This window comes from Haliotis asinina, chromosome 3, assembly GCF_037392515.1.
Source record: "Haliotis asinina isolate JCU_RB_2024 chromosome 3, JCU_Hal_asi_v2, whole genome shotgun sequence".
In the NCBI taxonomy this organism is placed as follows: domain Eukaryota; kingdom Metazoa; phylum Mollusca; class Gastropoda; order Lepetellida; family Haliotidae; genus Haliotis; species Haliotis asinina.
Window position 1 is genome coordinate 12,508,492 of NC_090282.1, and position 23,302 is coordinate 12,531,793.

Below are 23,302 nucleotides of genomic sequence, written 5' to 3' on the forward strand. Positions count from 1 at the left end.
CAGTAATGACCAGTCAAAGTTCTAAACAAAGCTTTGAGTTGATTGTCTCCTGAAACGCCTTTGAATTTTGAAACTCAAACATAAGCAATATAATTAACATCTTCCCTATATTCTGTGAAATATGTCTCACATCACCTACCTGTTCAAGACGAGAGACCCTTTGGGAGTATATGTCATGGGCACGGAACTGCATGAACCTCATATTATTGGCTTGATTCAGCTCAGTAATAATGTTAGCATTTGGAAATAGCCTAAAAAGGGAAAAATAACAATATAATTATGAGATAAAATCACAATAACAATATAATTACGAGACAAAATCTCCAGAGTTTCCAAATAATTTGAAGATTACATTGATAAAACAGTAACTACCATTTCCAAATTTCATGACAGAAGTTTCATTACGTGTCCAAGGTGTCCTTACCTGAATATGGTCTGCACAGCCACAATAGTCTGTGCATCACACAGAGTTTCCTCCCCTTCCTTCTGGTTGGGAGTTCTGTTCACCACCACCAGGTGGCTGGCTTTGTTGATACCAGCCTGCAGCAAGTCATCAACACTGAAAAATTTGAAAAAAGCAAGTGAAAAAGTGGGAAATCAGTTACGACGAACCTTGTGCATGTATTATGACTATTTTTCAAACACTTGACACAGTAACTTATTCGAGTGAAAATGACAAAATCACATGTTCCAGAATGTTGCAATGCAGGTCGAGTACAAATTGTGCATTAGTTTGAAATTTGTAAATAGACCTGTTACAAAAAATATATGTTTTAACTGGTCTGATTACATCAGAGTAAATGGTACAACTATACACACCTTGTAATCCGTCCTTTCATCCAATATACAAGAGGGAATTTTGATATTGTCTCAAGAAATATTTTGCTGGGTCTGAAACAAACATCATCACATACACTACATTAAAGACACTATGAATTTATTTTGAGTGAGCAAAGTCCAATGTTGCCTTAAACAGTATTTCAGTTACTGTGTTTCAGCTTCATGTGGGTGGAAAGCTTATGGTGATGAAAGTCCTGCACATTTACCACCATGATGACCTAGATTCAGTGCTATTTATTTTCGTGCATCAATGGCCTCATAGAGGACTGATATACCTAATTCTGTTCAAGTTGTTATGATTACATGGCTGAGTAATGGCTACAAAAAGGAATTCCAATATGGATCCAAGGTGGTCATTTCGAAAATCAAATTTGAACAAAACTAGGTGACCTCACAGGTGGCATTGTGTTAGCTACTATGATCCAGTTGTTTTAGAGAATATATTAACTGCCATAACACAAGCTTTTTAGTCAGGTGAGCTAAGAATACAGCAGCAGATTTAAACAGACTGTAAAATAGAATGAGCCAGTATTTCACATACAGATTGAGGGCAATCTACTTACTCTTCTTCCACCAGTAGGATTATGGGGCTGAGGCCGTTCATGCTGATGAAGTTGGAGCGTAATGGGACGATGAAGTGATAGATGCCACTACTGGCCTGCTCTGCAGCCAGGATGATCAGCTGATTGTGCCAGCGGTCGTCATTGGCCGTCTTGTAGCTACAGTGCTCACATGCCTGAAACATCACAGAGGAGTAGTAGTATTAGTATGATACAGTATTTGTATGATTTACGACATTCTGTCACATCAGCAGTGTTCCAGCAATATTGTGATGACAAAACAACTTCTTGTTTATTGCTGAACATTACACTCAGGTAAAATAACTACACTCATAAAAAATACATGTGTGAAACTGGTGTATCATCATTTAAGGATATTGAAGTACAAAGAGCAAAAACATATGCCATATGAACATAGTGAGTGATGCATATGTGCATGCCATGTTGCAGTCCATGTGAGTAATGGTCTCACAAAGGAACATTAAAACAGAACTCATAAATAGTTAGGGCTTGCTCAAGGATCTGTAAACAGTTCTTGTATTGTGAGTTTGTAGAAGTGAAGTACAGAAGTGGTTTTGTTAAAGATAGAGAAGTTGTTGTTATGTTGTGGAGAAAATAATAGAAGCTCACAGTTCCCCACTTGAGGCAGCAGAATGGTCTTGACTCCTCAACAATGTGACACAGTGTTCGCCGAGAGCCAACATACATAGTAATTGGCGGAACACCTATTGTAAACCTGAAACAGACTTTGCTACTTAGTATCTTTAGATGGACTGAATAGCTGTGCACACAAAAACATTTCCAACAAGCCTTCAACGCTCAAAATTCCTTCAAGTCCGCAAATCTGAGACTACTAACTTGTCCCGAACACAAGACAAACTCCAGTTACAGCAGTCCTCACTGACTCATGGCATTAAAGAGCTTCTGAACTGTTTTCCACTGTTTTAGTTTTGCAATAAGCAGGAACTGACATAAAATGTAAAGAAAGTAGCCAACACTATTCAGCACTGTCTGTTTCATGCAAAACCAGCTGCAAACTCTGAGGACAAGTGTCCCTGGATGAGTCTAAAATGAACACAAAATTTCTAATTTCTCATATACTCGGTCTGATCTAAATCTTTACTGTATGTCATAGTTACAAACTGTAAACAAAATTCCATAAGTGTTTGACTAAATTTTGTCTGATTTCTCTGATATTAACACTCAGCTGAGAATGGAAAACCATTTGTCCACAAGATACCAGCTGAACACAATATTGATGGAATTTATGGCAAAGGATACATATATGAACTCTAACATCACACAAAATATACATATGCACATAGACTCCATTAAGTCACTCACTCACTCACAACAAACACTTACTTTCCTCAGTGGGAAAGTTAATATCATGTCCCTTCCACTGTTGGTCAGCACAGTCTATTTTCTTTTCACTGCACCCATGTTAAGATTATTCATATTTTTCACCATGCAGCCAAATGCATGCAAACTCACCTCTCTTGCCCCATATCGCTGTAGAACTGCAGCACCTTGCCAGTGCCTGTCCGGTGGGATACGCCATCAAGAGTGTCTTGTGGTGTTTCATTCATGTTGATGACATCAGGCCCCTTCTCCGAATGTATGAAGCTATCACTGCTTTCATTGTTGTTTTTGTTCTCATTTTTCTTTTGAATGAGTTTTGTAATCTCCTGGCCCATGAGGCTGGTGATTGTGTCGAAAACACTCTCACCGTCATCCTCCTCCTCCTCCTCTTTCTGGTACTTTTGCAGGGCCAGTGCAATTTGTTCTGTGGAATGACAATTAAATTGTGAACATGCAAGAAAATTCACATAGTTCATGTGCATACTTCAGCAGAGTTGGTGAGTAAGCTTAATGTCAACAGACTTTCAGTTATGTCTGCCAAACTATCTCAATGTTAAAAATACATGAGTAGCACCTAAATGCAGCATTGAACAGTACTTTTGTTTGTCACAACATTTAATTTCATGTGAGGATGCAGGTGTTAAGTGTTTACTAGCCTGCTTAATGCCACAAAGATCAGTACTCTTCTCAAAAATCAAGAACCTTTTGTCGATCTTGGTTTCAAACCCATGGCTCCAGCATCTTTGCTTACCTAAAGGATGCATGTTTCCACAGTGGATTTTGGGGCCAGAGACAAGTGGGCTGTCTGGACTACTTGAGCACACCTCCAAGACAGGTAGGATCCAAACTGACATTATTCCCTTTCTGGGGTCAGTTACATCCACATGACCCAACTAAAGATCAGGTGGCTACAATGTTCACCTGGCTGTACGTCAGGGCAACCAATTATTGCTGTTAGATAGACATACAATCGACTGCTGGTTTTTGCCTGGCCCAGAAAATTATTTCTACAGGCAGCTGCTGTGTGTAGCAATGAACTGTAAACAAGAATTATACATGACATTCATTAACTAAGATGGTTTGAGAAGTGTATATAATTACCAAGGTTCTTTGCGACTCTCTCTGACTTGGGCACCTCTTGTTTCAGAGCCTCTGGGTTAATGCGGGAGTACTCCTCCTTGGTGACACTCATGTAGAAACAGTAGTCTGTCTTCTTCAGGATGTGTTTGGGGCCGGGGTTCAGTAGCAGCTTGGGTTCCTTCTCTGTCGGATCCAGGACAGCCAGCAGAGCTACACCAAACCTGAGGGAGACAGGCAACTTACATATCATAGGACATGTTAACCCTCTCAAAAAGACTGCCTTGGTATAGGAAAACCAAGTTTTATGGATAGTCAACACTGCAGTGAGTGCGATGTTTCAGTGTAGGTACTAACACCGTTAGGAGATGCAATGGTGTATTTTTAAAATATCAGTGCAGTAATTCAACAACTTTAATTATTTGAAATGTGTGCTGATATAAAGCAGCATGTACATGTAACAGGCCTACAATGAACTGACATGCATTAGTAAAGGTTCTTTAGGTCCTGATCCAGCATTCAAAATAACTGCTTGCTTGACCGCTGAGGATGGATTATTTTCAACATGAACTGCCAGATTCTCAAATGGCCTGCCCAACAGTCAGGATAAAATTTTGACTTGAAGATACTTTGTGGGCAGGTATGTTTCGGAGAGGGCTGGCAAAGTTTTACATCTAACCAGCAAGTTTCACATTTAACCAGTCCTACAGTCTGGAGGATATCATGGGAGTTTGACTACTCAAACTCATGACCACTCGTTATCTTAGTTGAAATATGTATGATGTGTTTATCGAGAAGCTACAACCATGATATCTACTATCTGTATATCTCAGTCGATTCCAACTTGCCATGACCACTCTGAAACTAGTTGTAAATTTAACCGCAAGTGATTTCACAAGTACCACTTATTTCCATCCCTGTGACAGGCAAGCACATACAGCATAAACAAATATGCATTCCATACCTTTGATGTGCGTCAGCGGAAGCCTCGGTGAACTTACTCCCACTGTACTGACTGAAGAAAATGCTCTTCTGCACCTGGATGTGGTAGATCTCATTACCTGCATGGCGCCCGTACACCTGCTGCCACGTCTCTGAGGCGATGTCCCCCTCACTGCAACAGATACAACATCTCCAGTTGGTTAACCTTTCCAGAAACTCATATAGAAACCTTACAAACCTTGTAGATATCATCAGGTATTTATCTATCTGGTAGTGTAGAGTTAACAACAGATATCTATAAAAATGCTTAATAATGTACAGATATTTAAAACTTAATGTCAAGCAAGAGGACTATGCTTTAATCATTAGGTTTACAATTTCTGCACTGACTGCAATGTGAAAGTAAATGTTTAGATATATTTGCACATCACACAACATTTTAAATAAAGTTCTCTAATTTAATTACAAAAAAATATTGATTATTTCCAAAATTGCTGGCAAAGAGTTTTTTGTTTAGAATCCTAGTAGTAACTTGGTAAAAAACAACAAAATAGTGAATTACCTTGTGTAGTGTGGGCGTGAGATAATCCTGGATGTATGCACCAGGAGGTACAGACAGTTGTTGTGTAATGTGGGCGTATGTATTAGACTTACATGCCACTGGATGTATGCACCAGGAGGGAGACCAAGGTGGACAGGCCAGGGTACAGACAGTTGTTGTGTAATGTGGGCGTATGTATTAGACTTACATGCCACTGGATGTATGCACCAGGAGGGAGACCAAGGTGGACAGGCCAGGGTACAGACAGTTGTTGTGTAATGTGGGCGTATGTATTAGACTTACATGCCACTGGATGTATGCACCAGGAGGGAGACCAAGGTGGACAGGCCAGGGTACAGACAGTTGTTGTGTAATGTGGGCGTATGTATTAGACTTACATGCCACTGGATGTATGCACCAGGAGGGAGACCAAGGTGGACAGGCCAGGGTACAGACAGTTGTTGTGTAATGTGGGCGTATGTATTAGACTTACAGGCCACTGGATGTATGCACCAGGAGGGAGACCAAGGTGGACAGGCCAGGGTACAGACAGTTGTTGTGTAATGTGGGCGTATGTATTAAGACTTACATGCCACTGGATGTATGCACCAGGAGGGAGACCAAGGTGGACAGGCCAGGGTACAGACAGTTGTTGTGTAATGTGGGCGTATGTATTAAACTTACAGGCCACTGGATGTATGCACCAGGAGGGAGACCAAGGTGGACAGGCCAGGGTACAGACAGTTGTTGTGTAATGTGGGCGTATGTATTAGACTTACATGCCACTGGATGTATGCACCAGGAGGGAGACCAAGGTGGACAGGCCAGGGTACAGACAGTTGTTGTGTAATGTGGGCGTATGTATTAGACTTACATGCCACTGGATGTATGCACCAGGAGGGAGACCAAGGTGGACAGGCCAGGGTACAGACAGTTGTGTAATGTGGGCGTATGTATTAGACTTACATGCCACTGGATGTATGCACCAGGAGGGAGACCAAGGTGGACAGGCCAGGGTACAGACAGTTGTTGTGTAATGTGGGCATATGTATTAGACTTACATGCCACTGGATGTATGCACCAGGAGGGAGACCAAGGTGGACAGGCCAGGGTACAGACAGTTGTTGTGTAATGTGGGCGTATGTATTAGACTTACATGCGACTGGATGTATGCACCAGGAGGGAGACCAAGGTGGACAGGCCAGGGTACAGACAGTTGTTGTGTAATGTGGGCGTATGTATTAGACTTACAGGCCACTGGATGTATGCACCAGGAGGGAGACCAAGGTGGACAGGCCAGGGTACAGACAGTTGTTGTGTAATGTGGGCGTATGTATTAGACTTACATGCCACTGGATGTATGCACCAGGAGGGAGACCAAGGTGGACAGGCCAGGGTACAGACAGTTGTTGTGTAATGTGGGCGTATGTATTAGACTTACAGGCCACTGGATGTATGCACCAGGAGGGAGACCAAGGTGGACAGGCCAGGGTACAGACAGTTGTTGTGTAATGTGGGCGTATGTATTAAACTTACATGCGACTGGATGTATGCACCAGGAGGGAGACCAAGGTGGACAGGCCAGGGTACAGACAGTTGTTGTGTAATGTGGGCGTATGTATTAGACTTACATGCCACTGGATGTATGCACCAGGAGGGAGACCAAGGTGGACAGGCCAGGGTACAGACAGTTGTTGTGTAATGTGGGCGTATGTATTAGACTTACATGCCACTGGATGTATGCACCAGGAGGGAGACCAAGGTGGACAGGCCAGGGTACAGACAGTTGTTGTGTAATGTGGGCGTATGTATTAGACTTACATGCCACTGGATGTATGCACCAGGAGGGAGACCAAGGTGGACAGGCCAGGGTACAGACAGTTGTTGTGTAATGTGGGCGTATGTATTAGACTTACATGACACTGGATGTATGCACCAGGAGGGAGACCAAGGTGGACAGGCCAGGGTACAGACAGTTGTTGTGTAATGTGGGCGTATGTATTAGACTTACATGCGACTGGATGTATGCACCAGGAGGGAGACCAAGGTGGACAGGCCAGGGTACAGACAGTTGTTGTGTAATGTGGGCGTATGTATTAGACTTACAGGCCACTGGATGTATGCACCAGGAGGGAGACCAAGGTGGACAGGCCAGGGTACAGACAGTTGTTGTGTAATGTGGGCGTATGTATTAAGACTTACATGCCACTGGATGTATGCACCAGGAGGGAGACCAAGGTGGACAGGCCAGGGTACAGACAGTTGTTGTGTAATGTGGGCGTATGTATTAAACTTACAGGCCACTGGATGTATGCACCAGGAGGGAGACCAAGGTGGACAGGCCAGGGTACAGACAGTTGTTGTGTAATGTGGGCGTATGTATTAGACTTACATGCCACTGGATGTATGCACCAGGAGGGAGACCAAGGTGGACAGGCCAGGGTACAGACAGTTGTTGTGTAATGTGGGCGTATGTATTAGACTTACATGCCACTGGATGTATGCACCAGGAGGGAGACCAAGGTGGACAGGCCAGGGTACAGACAGTTGTGTAATGTGGGCGTATGTATTAGACTTACATGCCACTGGATGTATGCACCAGGAGGGAGACCAAGGTGGACAGGCCAGGGTACAGACAGTTGTTGTGTAATGTGGGCATATGTATTAGACTTACATGCCACTGGATGTATGCACCAGGAGGGAGACCAAGGTGGACAGGCCAGGGTACAGACAGTTGTTGTGTAATGTGGGCGTATGTATTAGACTTACATGCGACTGGATGTATGCACCAGGAGGGAGACCAAGGTGGACAGGCCAGGGTACAGACAGTTGTTGTGTAATGTGGGCGTATGTATTAGACTTACAGGCCACTGGATGTATGCACCAGGAGGGAGACCAAGGTGGACAGGCCAGGGTACAGACAGTTGTTGTGTAATGTGGGCGTATGTATTAGACTTACATGCCACTGGATGTATGCACCAGGAGGGAGACCAAGGTGGACAGGCCAGGGTACAGACAGTTGTTGTGTAATGTGGGCGTATGTATTAGACTTACAGGCCACTGGATGTATGCACCAGGAGGGAGACCAAGGTGGACAGGCCAGGGTACAGACAGTTGTTGTGTAATGTGGGCGTATGTATTAAACTTACATGCGACTGGATGTATGCACCAGGAGGGAGACCAAGGTGGACAGGCCAGGGTACAGACAGTTGTTGTGTAATGTGGGCGTATGTATTAGACTTACATGCCACTGGATGTATGCACCAGGAGGGAGACCAAGGTGGACAGGCCAGGGTACAGACAGTTGTTGTGTAATGTGGGCGTATGTATTAGACTTACATGCCACTGGATGTATGCACCAGGAGGGAGACCAAGGTGGACAGGCCAGGGTACAGACAGTTGTTGTGTAATGTGGGCGTATGTATTAGACTTACATGCCACTGGATGTATGCACCAGGAGGGAGACCAAGGTGGACAGGCCAGGGTACAGACAGTTGTTGTGTAATGTGGGCGTATGTATTAGACTTACATGCCACTGGATGTATGCACCAGGAGGGAGACCAAGGTGGACAGGCCAGGGTACAGACAGTTGTTGTGTAATGTGGGCGTATGTATTAGACTTACATGCGACTGGATGTATGCACCAGGAGGGAGACCAAGGTGGACAGGCCAGGGTACAGACAGTTGTTGTGTAATGTGGGCGTATGTATTAGACTTACAGGTCACTGGATGTATGCACCAGGAGGGAGACCAAGGTGGACAGGCCAGGGTACAGACAGTTGTTGTGTAATGTGGGCGTATGTATTAAGACTTACATGCCACTGGATGTATGCACCAGGAGGGAGACCAAGGTGGACAGGCCAGGGTACAGACAGTTGTTGTGTAATGTGGGCGTATGTATTAAACTTACAGGCCACTGGATGTATGCACCAGGAGGGAGACCAAGGTGGACAGGCCAGGGTACAGACAGTTGTTGTGTAATGTGGGCGTATGTATTAGACTTACATGCCACTGGATGTATGCACCAGGAGGGAGACCAAGGTGGACAGGCCAGGGTACAGACAGTTGTTGTGTAATGTGGGCGTATGTATTAGACTTACATGCCACTGGATGTATGCACCAGGAGGGAGACCAAGGTGGACAGGCCAGGGTACAGACAGTTGTTGTGTAATGTGGGCATATGTATTAGACTTACATGCCACTGGATGTATGCACCAGGAGGGAGACCAAGGTGGACAGGCCAGGGTACAGACAGTTGTTGTGTAATGTGGGCGTATGTATTAGACTTACATGCCACTGGATGTATGCACCAGGAGGGAGACCAAGGTGGACAGGCCAGGGTACAGACAGTTGTTGTGTAATGTGGGCGTATGTATTAGACTTACAGGCCACTGGATGTATGCACCAGGAGGGAGACCAAGGTGGACAGGCCAGGGTACAGACAGTTGTTGTGTAATGTGGGCGTATGTATTAGACTTACATGCCACTGGATGTATGCACCAGGAGGGAGACCAAGGTGGACAGGCCAGGGTACAGACAGTTGTTGTGTAATGTGGGCGTATGTATTAGACTTACAGGCCACTGGATGTATGCACCAGGAGGGAGACCAAGGTGGACAGGCCAGGGTACAGACAGTTGTTGTGTAATGTGGGCGTATGTATTAAACTTACATGCGACTGGATGTATGCACCAGGAGGGAGACCAAGGTGGACAGGCCAGGGTACAGACAGTTGTTGTGTAATGTGGGCGTATGTATTAGACTTACATGCCACTGGATGTATGCACCAGGAGGGAGACCAAGGTGGACAGGCCAGGGTACAGACAGTTGTTGTGTAATGTGGGCGTATGTATTAGACTTACATGCCACTGGATGTATGCACCAGGAGGGAGACCAAGGTGGACAGGCCAGGGTACAGACAGTTGTTGTGTAATGTGGGCATATGTATTAGACTTACATGCCACTGGATGTATGCACCAGGAGGGAGACCAAGGTGGACAGGCCAGGGTACAGACAGTTGTTGTGTAATGTGGGCGTATGTATTAGACTTACATGCCACTGGATGTATGCACCAGGAGGGAGACCAAGGTGGACAGGCCAGGGTACAGACAGTTGTTGTGTAATGTGGGCGTATGTATTAGACTTACAGGCCACTGGATGTATGCACCAGGAGGGAGACCAAGGTGGACAGGCCAGGGTACAGACAGTTGTTGTGTAATGTGGGCGTATGTATTAGACTTACATGCCACTGGATGTATGCACCAGGAGGGAGACCAAGGTGGACAGGCCAGGGTACAGACAGTTGTTGTGTAATGTGGGCGTATGTATTAGACTTACAGGCCACTGGATGTATGCACCAGGAGGGAGACCAAGGTGGACAGGCCAGGGTACAGACAGTTGTTGTGTAATGTGGGCGTATGTATTAAACTTACATGCGACTGGATGTATGCACCAGGAGGGAGACCAAGGTGGACAGGCCAGGGTACAGACAGTTGTTGTGTAATGTGGGCGTATGTATTAGACTTACATGCCACTGGATGTATGCACCAGGAGGGAGACCAAGGTGGACAGGCCAGGGTACAGACAGTTGTTGTGTAATGTGGGCGTATGTATTAGACTTACATGCCACTGGATGTATGCACCAGGAGGGAGACCAAGGTGGACAGGCCAGGGTACAGACAGTTGTTGTGTAATGTGGGCGTATGTATTAGACTTACATGCCACTGGATGTATGCACCAGGAGGGAGACCAAGGTGGACAGGCCAGGGTACAGACAGTTGTTGTGTAATGTGGGCGTATGTATTAGACTTACATGCCACTGGATGTATGCACCAGGAGGGAGACCAAGGTGGACAGGCCAGGGTACAGACAGTTGTTGTGTAATGTGGGCGTATGTATTAGACTTACATGCCACTGGATGTATGCACCAGGAGGGAGACCAAGGTGGACAGGCCAGGGTACAGACAGTTGTTGTGTAATGTGGGCGTATGTATTAGACTTACATGCCACTGGATGTATGCACCAGGAGGGAGACCAAGGTGGACAGGCCAGGGTACAGACAGTTGTTGTGTAATGTGGGCGTATGTATTAGACTTACATGCCACTGGATGTATGCACCAGGAGGGAGACCAAGGTGGACAGGCCAGGGTACAGACAGTTGTTGGCTAGAAGGGCGTACTTGAACTCGTCCTCACACACTAAATGCTCTGAAACATTCCCACAATAAACATTCCATAGTGCGACAGTTTGATCTTGAAGGAAATATGAAAAAATTATGATAGTGGAAATGTTCATAGCATGGGATCTCAGAGTACTGAATGACAGGGGGTGTGCATTACACACTTTGGCTTGTGAGGTCCCAGTTTAGAAATGAAGGGTGCTCTATTTTATAGCTAGCATTTTATAGCTTTTGGAAATCCCAGTTAACCTCAGTGAACAGAATCCAAATAAACCACAGAGAACAGAATCCCAATTGACCACAGAGAACAGAATCTAACTATGACAACATTACAATACTACAACTTCTTTTATATCTATATGGCAATATTTCTGTATAGATTCTTATGCTCTTATCAAGCTGACTATCTTCGATAATACATGACAAATTTAACAAACATTCCTGCTACTATTGATAGGAAAGGATCACATAGAGATATCCTAAACAGTAAACCTGATGATCTATTACCACATTTCCTTCATCACTAGGACATACAATAAGACTCAAGTAAATCTAGAGCCTGCTACAATTGAGTGACTAGTTTAATGCCACTTTCAGCAATATTTCAGCAATAACACGGCAGGAGATACCAGAAATGGGTTTCACACACTGTACACATGATGGGAATCGAACCCAGGTCTTTGATGTGACGAGAAAAGCCTGCTACAAACAATGTAACACTGAACCTACCAGCAAACTTGACATGCATCTTGTTTTTGGCTTTGAAAAGTTGGATGTACTGCTTACAGTTGGGAGCGAAGTCTTTGACCGCCCAAGACCGAAGGATTGTGTGTTGGTCCTGAAAATTGACAAAACCTTTTATGACCATTAAACATAGTCTGTGTACAAAATGTATTCACATAAAAAACAAGTGCTGAAAACTAGGGCATTGTAACAGTCATTACTGTCGGAAGGTGATAGCAATGATGTCTGATCCTGAAACTCTCTGATGTACTGACACAGGCCATTATCTAGCCTCATGTAAGAATGTCGGGTTTTGACTGGCCCACGTGACGTACATCCATCACGATCCGCCAGCGGGAGTATAAAAGTCGTATACTCCCGCTGCAAAAGTCATACCACCCCGCCATGCCTCGGTGACAACGCGAAGTGAGAAAAGCGTGCATCGACAAGCCTTTAGTAACGTGCGGTGCATTGAGGTCAAACGATCAGCTGGTGCCAACATGGCAGCAAGTTGATTTGATGTGTGTTGTTTTGTTTGGATTTAGTGAAAACATTCAGCTAGATAAATGCATTATCACATTGTGTCTCGGGAAATATGGGGTTTTATCAGTCCCTCGTAAGGTGGTATACAGCCTTACTCTGGACTGATAACACCCTGTATTTCCCTCGACACGATGTGATAACTTATATAACCATTCCATTGTTTATCATATTTAATCCATGCTCTGTTCCATCTGTATTTGAGTACTGATGATGACTGTGTGTTCAGACATAATTTGTCACAGGTTCTTTGCTGACATCTTTAACTTACTGCTTTGGCCTTGTTGACAGCAGATCTTGGGGCCAGGAAAAAACAGGCATCAGCTTGATGGATCCTAAAATATACATTTCAGTTGCAGTGAGTAAATGATTATGGTATTAAGCTGCTTTTAGGAATATTACCACAATATCAGAAATGGGCTTCAAACATTGTATCCATGATGGGAATCACCTGGGACTATGGCATGAGGAGCAGGTGCTCAACATTAGGATACTCCATTTGTAAATATTTCAAGAATTAAAGAGACACATGAATTTTGAGCAATGCTTAAATTCACAGGTGTTCAGTGACACTCTTTCACCATTGAATGATGTTCAAAATCTAATAAAATGTCATCCATAATTGTAGTTATGTGAACTGTAAAATTTCTGTGGTAATAATTATGTGGTAATTGTTTGATGTTGCACTTGGAATAATCTGGTATTTGTGACATCTTTAATCTGGACCAGACACCCACGTGATTGATATCACAAGCAATGATCCATTAAGGTCCAGCAATATTGTTGGGTAACAGAGATTTAACTAAAACCACCAACAGGGCCTCACCCTCCGCCTGACGACATTCTCACCTGCATCGCTTAAGGTCCAAGTCTTTGAGTGGACTGCCCCTCATGTAGATGACCCTGTGGGTCCACTTGGGGTCCTTCAGTATAACCTGCATGCTGTTGTCCAGCTCCCTTGGGCTCAGCAGTATGACCATATGTTCCTGTAGCAGAGAGTTATGTCCCTTAGTTCAACACCTTCTGGACTCAAAGCCAAACCCAAACAGCAAAATAGTCATGATTTTGTTGTTCATCATGGCTAGCACCACAACTAAAACTGCTTGGCACGGGAGACAAATTACACTTTCAGGAGGATGTTTTATTGATCGTAATACACCTGACCTCTAGGACCAATCTGCATATGCAAGCAGCTAATACTTCATATATCAAAGGTAAGTACATCAAATTGCAGGAATCAAAATTCTGAAACAGTGTTAAAGACATGCAAAGATTCAGTTGTCAAAGTTTTAAGAGAATGTCTTCATTAAAAATGAAGCTACAGTGAAAGTTTAATATACTGACAGGGCTCAATTTAGTCCTCTGCTACTTGCACTGGTGTAACCCAATATTACAAAATGCAACCACGTTATTCACTTTCACCAGGTGCATGTCAATTTCATAGTGGGTAAACTTCTGAATAAAACATCTAAATATTTGCATATGCATATTATAACTGGAATTTGGCTTGTGCAACTAGGTTTTTATCTCTTAAATTCAGACATAAGTCAACAACACAAAAGAAATCTTGATAGCTGTGACCTCGAACCACACTTACTGCCCTACTATGCAAAATCATGCAGTGCTGCATACACTGATACCTGGACAGGTAATTCAAATTTGAACAAACACAAACCTTACTCCAAATGTGCACCCATTTTCACAAGCTTTTATTTTGATTGAAAAACAAAAGAAAAGCTAATTCATGTTGACATAGTAATATACAGCTTACTGGAAGTGACTTGAATTTCATTGATAGAAATATTAAGAATGAAGACTCATTACTGAATTAGATGCAAAAATACCTCTTTTTATAAGAGGAAACTAATACGTAATCCCATGTTTTCAACTGTTTGCCTTGCATTAGTTTGGAATCCAAGAGAAATATCTCCATTTAACCTACATTCATATGCAGTGACAAATATGGTTGACACAGCATAACTATGCATTTAGACTCAATCATGCATACAATATATTCTAGAAGAATTCTGAAAAAAGTGCATACATTTGGCAAAACACAGCTGGCAGCTGTCAACACACAAATAATTTAGAGACATTCATGCACTTAATAAGGAAAGATACTGCATTTATTGTTCCTCGGTTTGTGGGAGTTGGGGATGCAAAAGGAAGTGACTGGTTCAAATAAAGGTAGGTGATGCACACATAGCTTTGTGCATAATGTATAGATATGAGTGTGCGAACAGTGCAAGACACTAACAGATAATCCACATTACAAATGTGGGTGATATAGTCAGACCAGAAAGTTTTCATTTTCTTTTACACTAAATATATTTAGTACTATAACTATACAAATCACTGATGGTGTGAACCCCTCCCTTGTTACTGGTGTGGTTCTCTGTTGCATGGGTGTGTGGAGAGTGGGGAGAGCGGAGCAGAATGGAGTGGAATGGGACAGGTTGAGGATGCATGCAGTTCTGGAATCTACACATTGCATCATTACAAGCTCATAACACACGCTGATGAAAACACATCTAGGTCAGTGGTGAAGAAGAGCATGTCGTAGGGTATGGATTACTTTGTGACACGAGGTGGGGGGACAGTAATGTCACCTGGCGGTGCTTGTGTCCAGGCACTTTCTAGCAAACAAAATGTAAAACAAATATTTCCTCAACATGGAAAGTTTTTCAACATGAAAACGTTTTCTCAATGACTCAATTACACCATTATCTATGGCAAAATGTATACTTTCACATTCATAAAGGTCAGGAAAGTTAATATACAATGTTAATCATATCAATCGTAAAAGGTACCACCTTTTCAAACACAGACCTAACTGGCACATGAACCAGTCAGTTATGTTGAAGTGGTCCCGTAACCATCTCAATATACTAGGACTAAATAATCAAGTGTTAGTACCTTTTCTCCAGCAGTAATGAAGGATGAATTGTACAGTCTTATAATTAGAAATAAAACATTATTATGTATGACTAGTCTGGATAATTATGGGACTGCGTGTGGAGTTCAAGAACATGGGTTCCTGGCAGTCATGCATTGAGTCAGAAGGCTTGATCAGCTAAGGTGGAGTGAGGTGAAATTGGGTTTAACATCATGCTTGAGAGTATTTCACTTATACGATGATGTGTATGGGTATGTGTGTATGATGAAGCAGGAGATCAAACCCACCATCTTCCAATCTCTCTGCAGAAAGTCAAACTGATTAAAAAGGATAGCAATTATTGCTAAGGATGTTTTCTAACCTAGAATCCCCTTGTTGATAACCTCTGAGCCTGGAGAGCAGCTGATGCAGTTTTGAATACCATGCATTCACCATACAAGATAATAACATCAAAACACCACGTGAACAAAACCATGCATCTTGTCAGTTTTCATGCATATATATGATAAATAAACATCATTAACAGAATAGACACTTATAAAAAAGCACACTACAAAAATATTTTGAAGGGCTGTGTTGTTAGTTGTATGTCTCAATAAAATCATACATTGGCTACTTTTCTTACACAAGGGAAATGTTGGTCATAAAAATACATGAGTATATCAGGTCTTACACTGATTATATTACACATTTATCGTGCCCACTGACCTCTGACCTACGGATAGCAGAGGCTCGTTCCTGCAACAGGGGACACACTTCTAACCAATTGCTGACATCAGAGAATACAGTAGTATGTAGTTTTCTGGGTTTTGGTCACCCTCAGCTAGTCTGCAGGTCATTTCAGACTGTTGTTTTACTAATGAGAACAGTAGTCCCTGGACTTTTGCAATGTAGAATGGATGACTAATGGGCTAGTGGCCATGTTTGTCCCAGACACAGCAATATTTCAGCTATCATGGCTGCTGCCTTTAGTGTAAATATTCGTATCTTAACCATATGTATATAGTGATTGATATTACAAACATGTTATTGGTATTAATGACATGCTGCCCTCCTGGCTGCCTCTTACAACTAGTATACATTACTAAGAGCCTTGCCAATTCTGGGAGACTCACTGAGATTATCTGCTACGGGTAACTCATTGAAGCTGAGAACAGGTCTTCCTGGTCATACAGTGGTCTTTAGGGTCGTGATCCACAAAACAATCGTCATTCTCCAACATTCACAAACCTAGGATTAACTATAAAGTTATGACAAGTCATAACAATTTAAGTCCTTTGTGGGTCAGGACCCTGATCTGTAAGACTTGGATCCACTGTAGGATTCTAGTGGTGGTGCAAATGTCTGCCAGATCACCTAATTCTGAATCTTCAACTAAATATGATCTCAATACAACAAATAGCTCAACTCAGACTGTAGTGTTTGTCAAAAAGACACAAGCAAGGACACTCAACAACAACAGAGACTTGACATCTGTTCTATACATACCAGTCTCCTGGCTGCAGGAAACAAACACTCTCATGAACACCATGTAGTGAAGCAGGCACAGTAATCAAAGAGTGTCCTCTAAACGTAATCATTGGTTTAAATGAAAAGATCACTGAATTTAGCCTTGACTTTGCTTTAAGCAATATTTCACAATGAATCTAAGAGATCATCCAAGGAACACAACTCCACTGTCCCTAAAACTGTACACAATCCATATATAAATGAAACAGACCCTAACCCTGAACCTGTTTCTACAGACATAGTCATACTGAAAATCATCTTGCACAAAAACCATCAATTATGAAGAAAAATATGTCATGCTGACTCTTAATTTCAATACTTTTAGATCTGTCGATTCACAATTCAAGGAAACTAAAAGGTCTTATTAGGTCTTATCAATATGAATCGAGTGCAAACAATAAGAGGGACCAGGACTTTTTTTCAGACACATATCATTTTTGTAATTTCATGCAAAGTACATTCCTATTTTATTCTGCACTGTATTTCACTTTTGTTTTACACTAAGCTCACTCTTAGAGTGGTGTCAAGGTTACTGGAATGTTTGTCTAGGTATTATTCATGTTATTTCAGAGAGCAGACCAGTCAGGAACACATAATTGATTTAACAATTTTAGCTCCCTTAAAGTATCAAAGTTTCCATGAAATATCTTCCATAAATACAGAGATAGCAAATGAGACAGCAAGAGTGAATTAGTTTGTTAATGTAACTCATGCTGAGTGCTGAAACTGTTATCAACTATTTATTAAAAGTACTAATGCCAGATACCTCAAATGTTTTCGATGCATACCTCTAACTTAGGGTGGGCATAGAACTCATTGAGGAAGTCCATGATGGCCTCTACGTTGAGGACACTGGAGCAGACTACAACGTGTTTGTTTCTGGAAGCTGCTCGATGACTGTACTCTCCACCAGCCTTCTGCCGCTCAATCCACGTAGAGGCTATCACTTCAATCTGTGGAAAGAAAAGGCTTTGAAGATGAATCATTTCTCAAAATCTTAGGTCTCAGTGATTTGATCTCATATATTTCATACATAACCCAGGTGCAGTGGGACAGAATAATGGTTAAAGTGTCACACTGAAGACCAGGGTTTGATTCCTCACATGGGTACAATGTGTGTGATATTACTGGAATATTGCTAAAAGCAGTGTAAACATTACTCACTCATTCACAACCCTGGGTCATGGACTTGAAGTGTGATCTAAAAGCATTAACATCTCATACCTATAACTTGAAGACAAATCAGTGATAAAAGACATCAGTGATACAAACTTTACAGTAAATCGGAGAAAGCTAATTATCATGATCAATGACCTCTTGAACACTGGAATTATTATCTTTATGGATTGATATTACACATTATAAGCCTTGATTAAATGCGTGTAGCTAAAACACAAAAGCGATATTGTGTGGCATGGCTTCCGTTCAAATTGAACACTCTAAAAATGAAAAAAAAAGTATCAGGCTCTAAAGTGACTTTGTTGCATGCATACTGAGTCCCATCACATTGATGGTCACATCAGTCATTGGCTTGTCTGGTCCAATTTTATTATTTAAACACAAACAAAACACACAAAATCATCACAGAATCTTAATGGCAGAAAACATATCCAAGGGACATAACTCATGCAGGTATAGGTCGCTTGACTCAGTCAAGCTTAACAAATGATATGCTGCCTCCACTGCATGGCTTATCCAATTATACACTGACATGAACCTCATTCATTCACTTCAAACAGTCCATATATGTACTTGTGCTGCATAAAGCAGTGTAAGTGTTACACAATATATGTTTGAGATCCATCTCAGTAGGAGGGGTACGTTATGGTGTGTAGATTCTTACAAAAGCATTTTCATAACAAAGCTTTATGTGTGCAAAAACATTTTTTCATTGTCTACTTTCATGATTCACATGAAAATGAATGGAAATGAATTTGAACCGTCAACTTGAGGCAACAATGTGTTAGTTAAGATTTGAAAAACATATATATTCTTACTTCATGCACTGTACAGAGATTTGTAATCAGCAGTTTTACTGTTGGAAGTTATTGCTGAAGTGGTGGATAAGTTTGATTTGTTTCCATGGTTACCTGTCTTGGTATGAAAGCCAGTGCAATGCATATCATGAGGATCATAAAGAGCTGGCCCAGCCAGATGTCCGGTGATATGTCTCCATAGCCGACTGTTGAGAATGTCACAATGACAAAGTATAAAGACTCAAACATTGTCAGTGGCGTCTCTGAGCTGCCTCTCTGGATATGTTGGATTCCACAGATTCTGGCAAGAAATGGCACACCAAAATCACAAATAGAGAAAATATGCAACATATATACAAATTTTGGCCTGTTCAGCTCTACAAGACGTAGCAATACACAGGCTGATTACATTTATGACCTTCAATCCACACTGAAAACCAGTCCTATTAACTGTGTCTATCCTTAATTAAATAAAACAGGAAAAAGGTACGTTTAATTAGCAGCTGTTCACCTTTGACATACAGGACCCACATGAAGTTCCAAAATAAACTCATCATTGTGTACCTGTGTGTAAACTCTGGTGATATTGTTCAAATATTAACCTGTCACTGTCAGTCTATTTAGATTTTTTATTTTCATGCCTGGAGTTAATCTGTCTCAAGTGTTTGGGAGGATGGGTGCAAAACACTGCTGTTGCCCATATAGTTGAAGATGAAAATAAGCTGAATTTTGAAACTAAGAGTACAGAAGTGACGTGATCTGTTTATTAGTTTCATATTGGTTGTTATTAATAAAACTACTTCACTCAAATGCATGAGGTAATGAATACAAGCATTTGTATATCAGCTAAAGTGTAAGCCATCAATAAGCAAAAGACCAGAGAGGAAATGGAGCAAACAAATGTGATGCTTCCACACAGATGTTTACACTGTCATAAAGCAAGGTAATAGTGTTAGCATTTCCACTGAGAAGTTGCATAATTTGTAACAAAGATTTCCTTTGAAATATGCCCCTTGTTCATCACAAGAAAGAAGCATCCTAAACATTCACTCCTAAACAGGAGTCATGACACTTAAAAGCTGTGACAAGAAACAAAACAGACTCGTGTTACCAACTGCAAGATGTTTGATGTCTTCTGAAATTTGCAATACTTTCCAGTAATGCTTCAAGATGAAACTTTAACCTTATATTGTATGATCACCCAACACACCATAGTTTATCATATTTTAAGTGTTTGAAAAAAAATTGAAACATCAATGAAGTAAATTCTCATAATCAATCCTGTTGCAGTGATGTGATTTCCTGAATCACAGGTATGTTGTGATGATTTGATACCTCAGATTTACATACAGATTTTTCAACTGTCACAACTCACGTGGTGAACACCATACAGAAGAGACTGGCAACCAACAGCAGGATCTGCTGGGACAAGGTCACAGAGATAGTCTGGAAGCGTGTCCTGGTCAAGTGAAGGTCATTCTGAAAAAACAATAACATTTCTGCAACAATGTGTATCAGTAAACTATGGTAATAATACACTAAAACGACCAGATAGTTTTATATCGCAGCAGTAGTTCCTTGAACATATTTTTATTGCTAATGGCCAGGACACCCCAAAAGTTTGTTGTATCCATTAGTTCACTCAGTATCATCGTTAAAAGGGTAGTTTGCAATACTTCACATCATCATCATAAATAAATTTTGACAGGGGAATTACCACGCAGTGACTTTACTAAGATGATACTGACAGGAAAATTTGAATACTTTGATTTACACAGGTTTGCTGAAAAATACAATCCAATACCCATGCTTCAAACAGTCCAAAATTAACATTGAGGTTTTTGATAAGATAAATATGCTGTTCACTGGTCCCTCAGGGCCCATGTTTTGATGTAACCATGATGTTTGTTTATGTTCACCTAGCCCTTCGCCTACAGAAAGAAACATCGAGGGCATATCAACCCATGCCCCCCTCATCACCAGTGAACAACTTATAATGTACCAGCAAGTCTACACTGCTGTTAAAGAAATATGTGGCACTTCAGCCTCATGTTTCAGCATGAGGAAAGTGCTCTGGTGGATCACAATAAGTTTCCACCTTGGATATTTTTTGCAGCTGAAACTCATGCAACATTGTGTAGCATTTCAGTTCTCCTCAATCTTAAAGTGAAGAACCAACATTGTTAAAGTAGTCTAAAACACTCACAAATATCCTTTCCAGTGCCAGTTTGGCCAGCCAGCAGTTGAGGAATCCTGGTACAAACAGGTGCTGCATAAGAGGTGGGTAGGCCAACTGCAAGGGGCAAGAAAATACATTACATAGCACAGTGAGTACTATTCAATGTCTGTCAGTATTATTTCAACTATGTTGCAGCTTGTATGGATGAACCAGACAAACCGGTGGTTGATAGTGTGAGCATTAATCATACCACCGGGGCAGTCTGGACACAGCATGATTTTTTTGTTGTCAGGCATCATTGTTTTGATTTTAATTATGCACTCAGCATTACAGCGATATTTCGAGTGTGCCAACACACTACATTATTTGTATTACTTGCTTTTGTTTGCCAACATCTTTTATTCAAACCACAATATCATATACCTAAAAAGCACAGATTGCATCACAAAGTTTCATACAACAACATACCATTCACTCCAAACATACATAATACACTATATGTATCACAAACTTTACTACTTGTGATGCTTTAATACTATTGTTCTTCTAATTCCATATTAATTAATACCATTGATAGCTGCTCTATTTTCTATCCAAGTTATATATTTTCCATGTTTTCATTACATGTAGTAAGCTGTACTTACTGTCAGCAGATAGGGCGTGCTACAGACCACCTCCAGAAAGAAGTTGGTTGTAAGGATCTGCTCCATCCTGTGACCCTGTGACAGAAGTAAACTGTGTCAGGCATAGAATGTGTCAGACATACACTGTGTCAGGCGTAAGTTATGTTAGATGTAGATTAAGTTAGGTCTAGATTGTGTCAGAAGTAGATTTTGTCAGGCATATATTATGCTTGATGTAGATTAAGTTAGGCCTAGATTGTAACAGAAACAGATTGTGCTAGGTGTAGATTGTGACAGGCATAGATTGTGTCAGGCATAGATTGTGTCAAGCATAGATTCTTAGATGCAGATTATGACAGAAGTCGATTGTGTCACACATGGATTGTGTTAGACATAGCTTGTGACAGAAGCAGATTGTGTCAAATACACATGTCCGGCATCGTTTGTGACAGACGGAAACTGTTACAGAAGTAGACAGCCTCACACAGAGATTGTTTTATGCAGAAATTGGCAGATGTATATTGTGTCAGATGTAGATTGCACTAGAGTGAGTGAGTGAGTGAGTGAGTGAGTGCGTGAGTGAGTGAGTATGGTTTCACACAGCTTTGAGCATTATTCCAGCAATATAATGGTAGGAGACATCAAAAATAGGCTCAAGACAGATTGCATCAGAGAAAGATTGCGTCTGATGTACATTATGATAAAAAAATAATGGACAAGATGTTCATTGTGACAGAGGAAGATTATGTCAGCCATGGACTGTGTGGGAAACATTTGATTTGAGAATTAGACCTTGAATTAATCATGACCAGACTGTGACATACATCAATTGGAACATGGGCTTTAAACATTGTGTCCAATCTTACCTTTGCTGTAATGAAAAATTAGGGACTGAAAATGGTGAGAACTCTCACCTTTGTTGTGACGTAGACTAGAATTAAGGCCTTAAAGATGGTGACTGCCGAGAGGGAGACTTGCATGATCCACAGCCACAGCGGCCGATGTACCCACAACAACACGTACCTGGATGCAGCACAACAACAACAAACATGCACTTCACACATAACAACAACACTTCAGCATGCCGGTAGGGGCAAACTGTAGAGTATTCAATAGGAATGTCAAACATACTGTTAGCACAAACTATAAATCAAACTCAAAGCAATATTCACAAAATAAGACAGCAGGCATGCTCTACTGAAAAAAACCTCTCAAGAATTATTGGTAAAAACAAGTTACCAAAACTGCAGTATACCATCACAAAACAAAGTGACAGCATGACATGAATAATGCTTACTTATGTTCCATTTAATATAACAGTAGACACTTTACTACAAGAAAAGGCACCTGCATATGGT

General features: G+C 41.6%; 1 protein-coding gene across 6 annotated transcripts in view; it reads right to left on the reverse strand.

Annotated features, from left to right (window-relative positions):
* LOC137277489 (potassium channel subfamily T member 2-like) overlaps positions 1-23,302 on the reverse strand; it is a 58,567-nt gene that overhangs the window by 6,403 nt on the left and 28,862 nt on the right. For 3 of the 6 annotated variants that reach the window (XM_067809231.1, XM_067809227.1, XM_067809228.1), the window contains exons 6-24: positions 22,859-22,967; positions 21,966-22,040; positions 21,349-21,435; positions 20,518-20,621; positions 19,257-19,443; positions 17,955-18,119; positions 15,371-15,397; positions 13,611-13,747; positions 13,033-13,096; positions 12,228-12,336; positions 11,418-11,526; positions 4,804-4,953; positions 3,864-4,063; positions 2,895-3,186; positions 2,031-2,136; positions 1,404-1,576; positions 820-891; positions 425-559; positions 140-251 (exon numbers count right to left, since the gene is read on the reverse strand). In XM_067809231.1, the coding sequence (XP_067665332.1) occupies positions 140-251; positions 425-559; positions 820-891; positions 1,404-1,576; positions 2,031-2,136; positions 2,895-3,186; positions 3,864-4,063; positions 4,804-4,953; positions 11,418-11,526; positions 12,228-12,336; positions 13,033-13,096; positions 13,611-13,747; positions 15,371-15,397; positions 17,955-18,119; positions 19,257-19,443; positions 20,518-20,621; positions 21,349-21,435; positions 21,966-22,040; positions 22,859-22,967 (2,413 nt within the window). The remainder of the gene's footprint in view (positions 1-139; positions 252-424; positions 560-819; positions 892-1,403; positions 1,577-2,030; positions 2,137-2,894; positions 3,187-3,863; positions 4,064-4,803; positions 4,954-11,417; positions 11,527-12,227; positions 12,337-13,032; positions 13,097-13,610; positions 13,748-15,370; positions 15,398-17,954; positions 18,120-19,256; positions 19,444-20,517; positions 20,622-21,348; positions 21,436-21,965; positions 22,041-22,858; positions 22,968-23,302) is intronic. The other 3 variants (XM_067809232.1, XM_067809229.1, XM_067809233.1) reach the window with 1 other exon arrangement.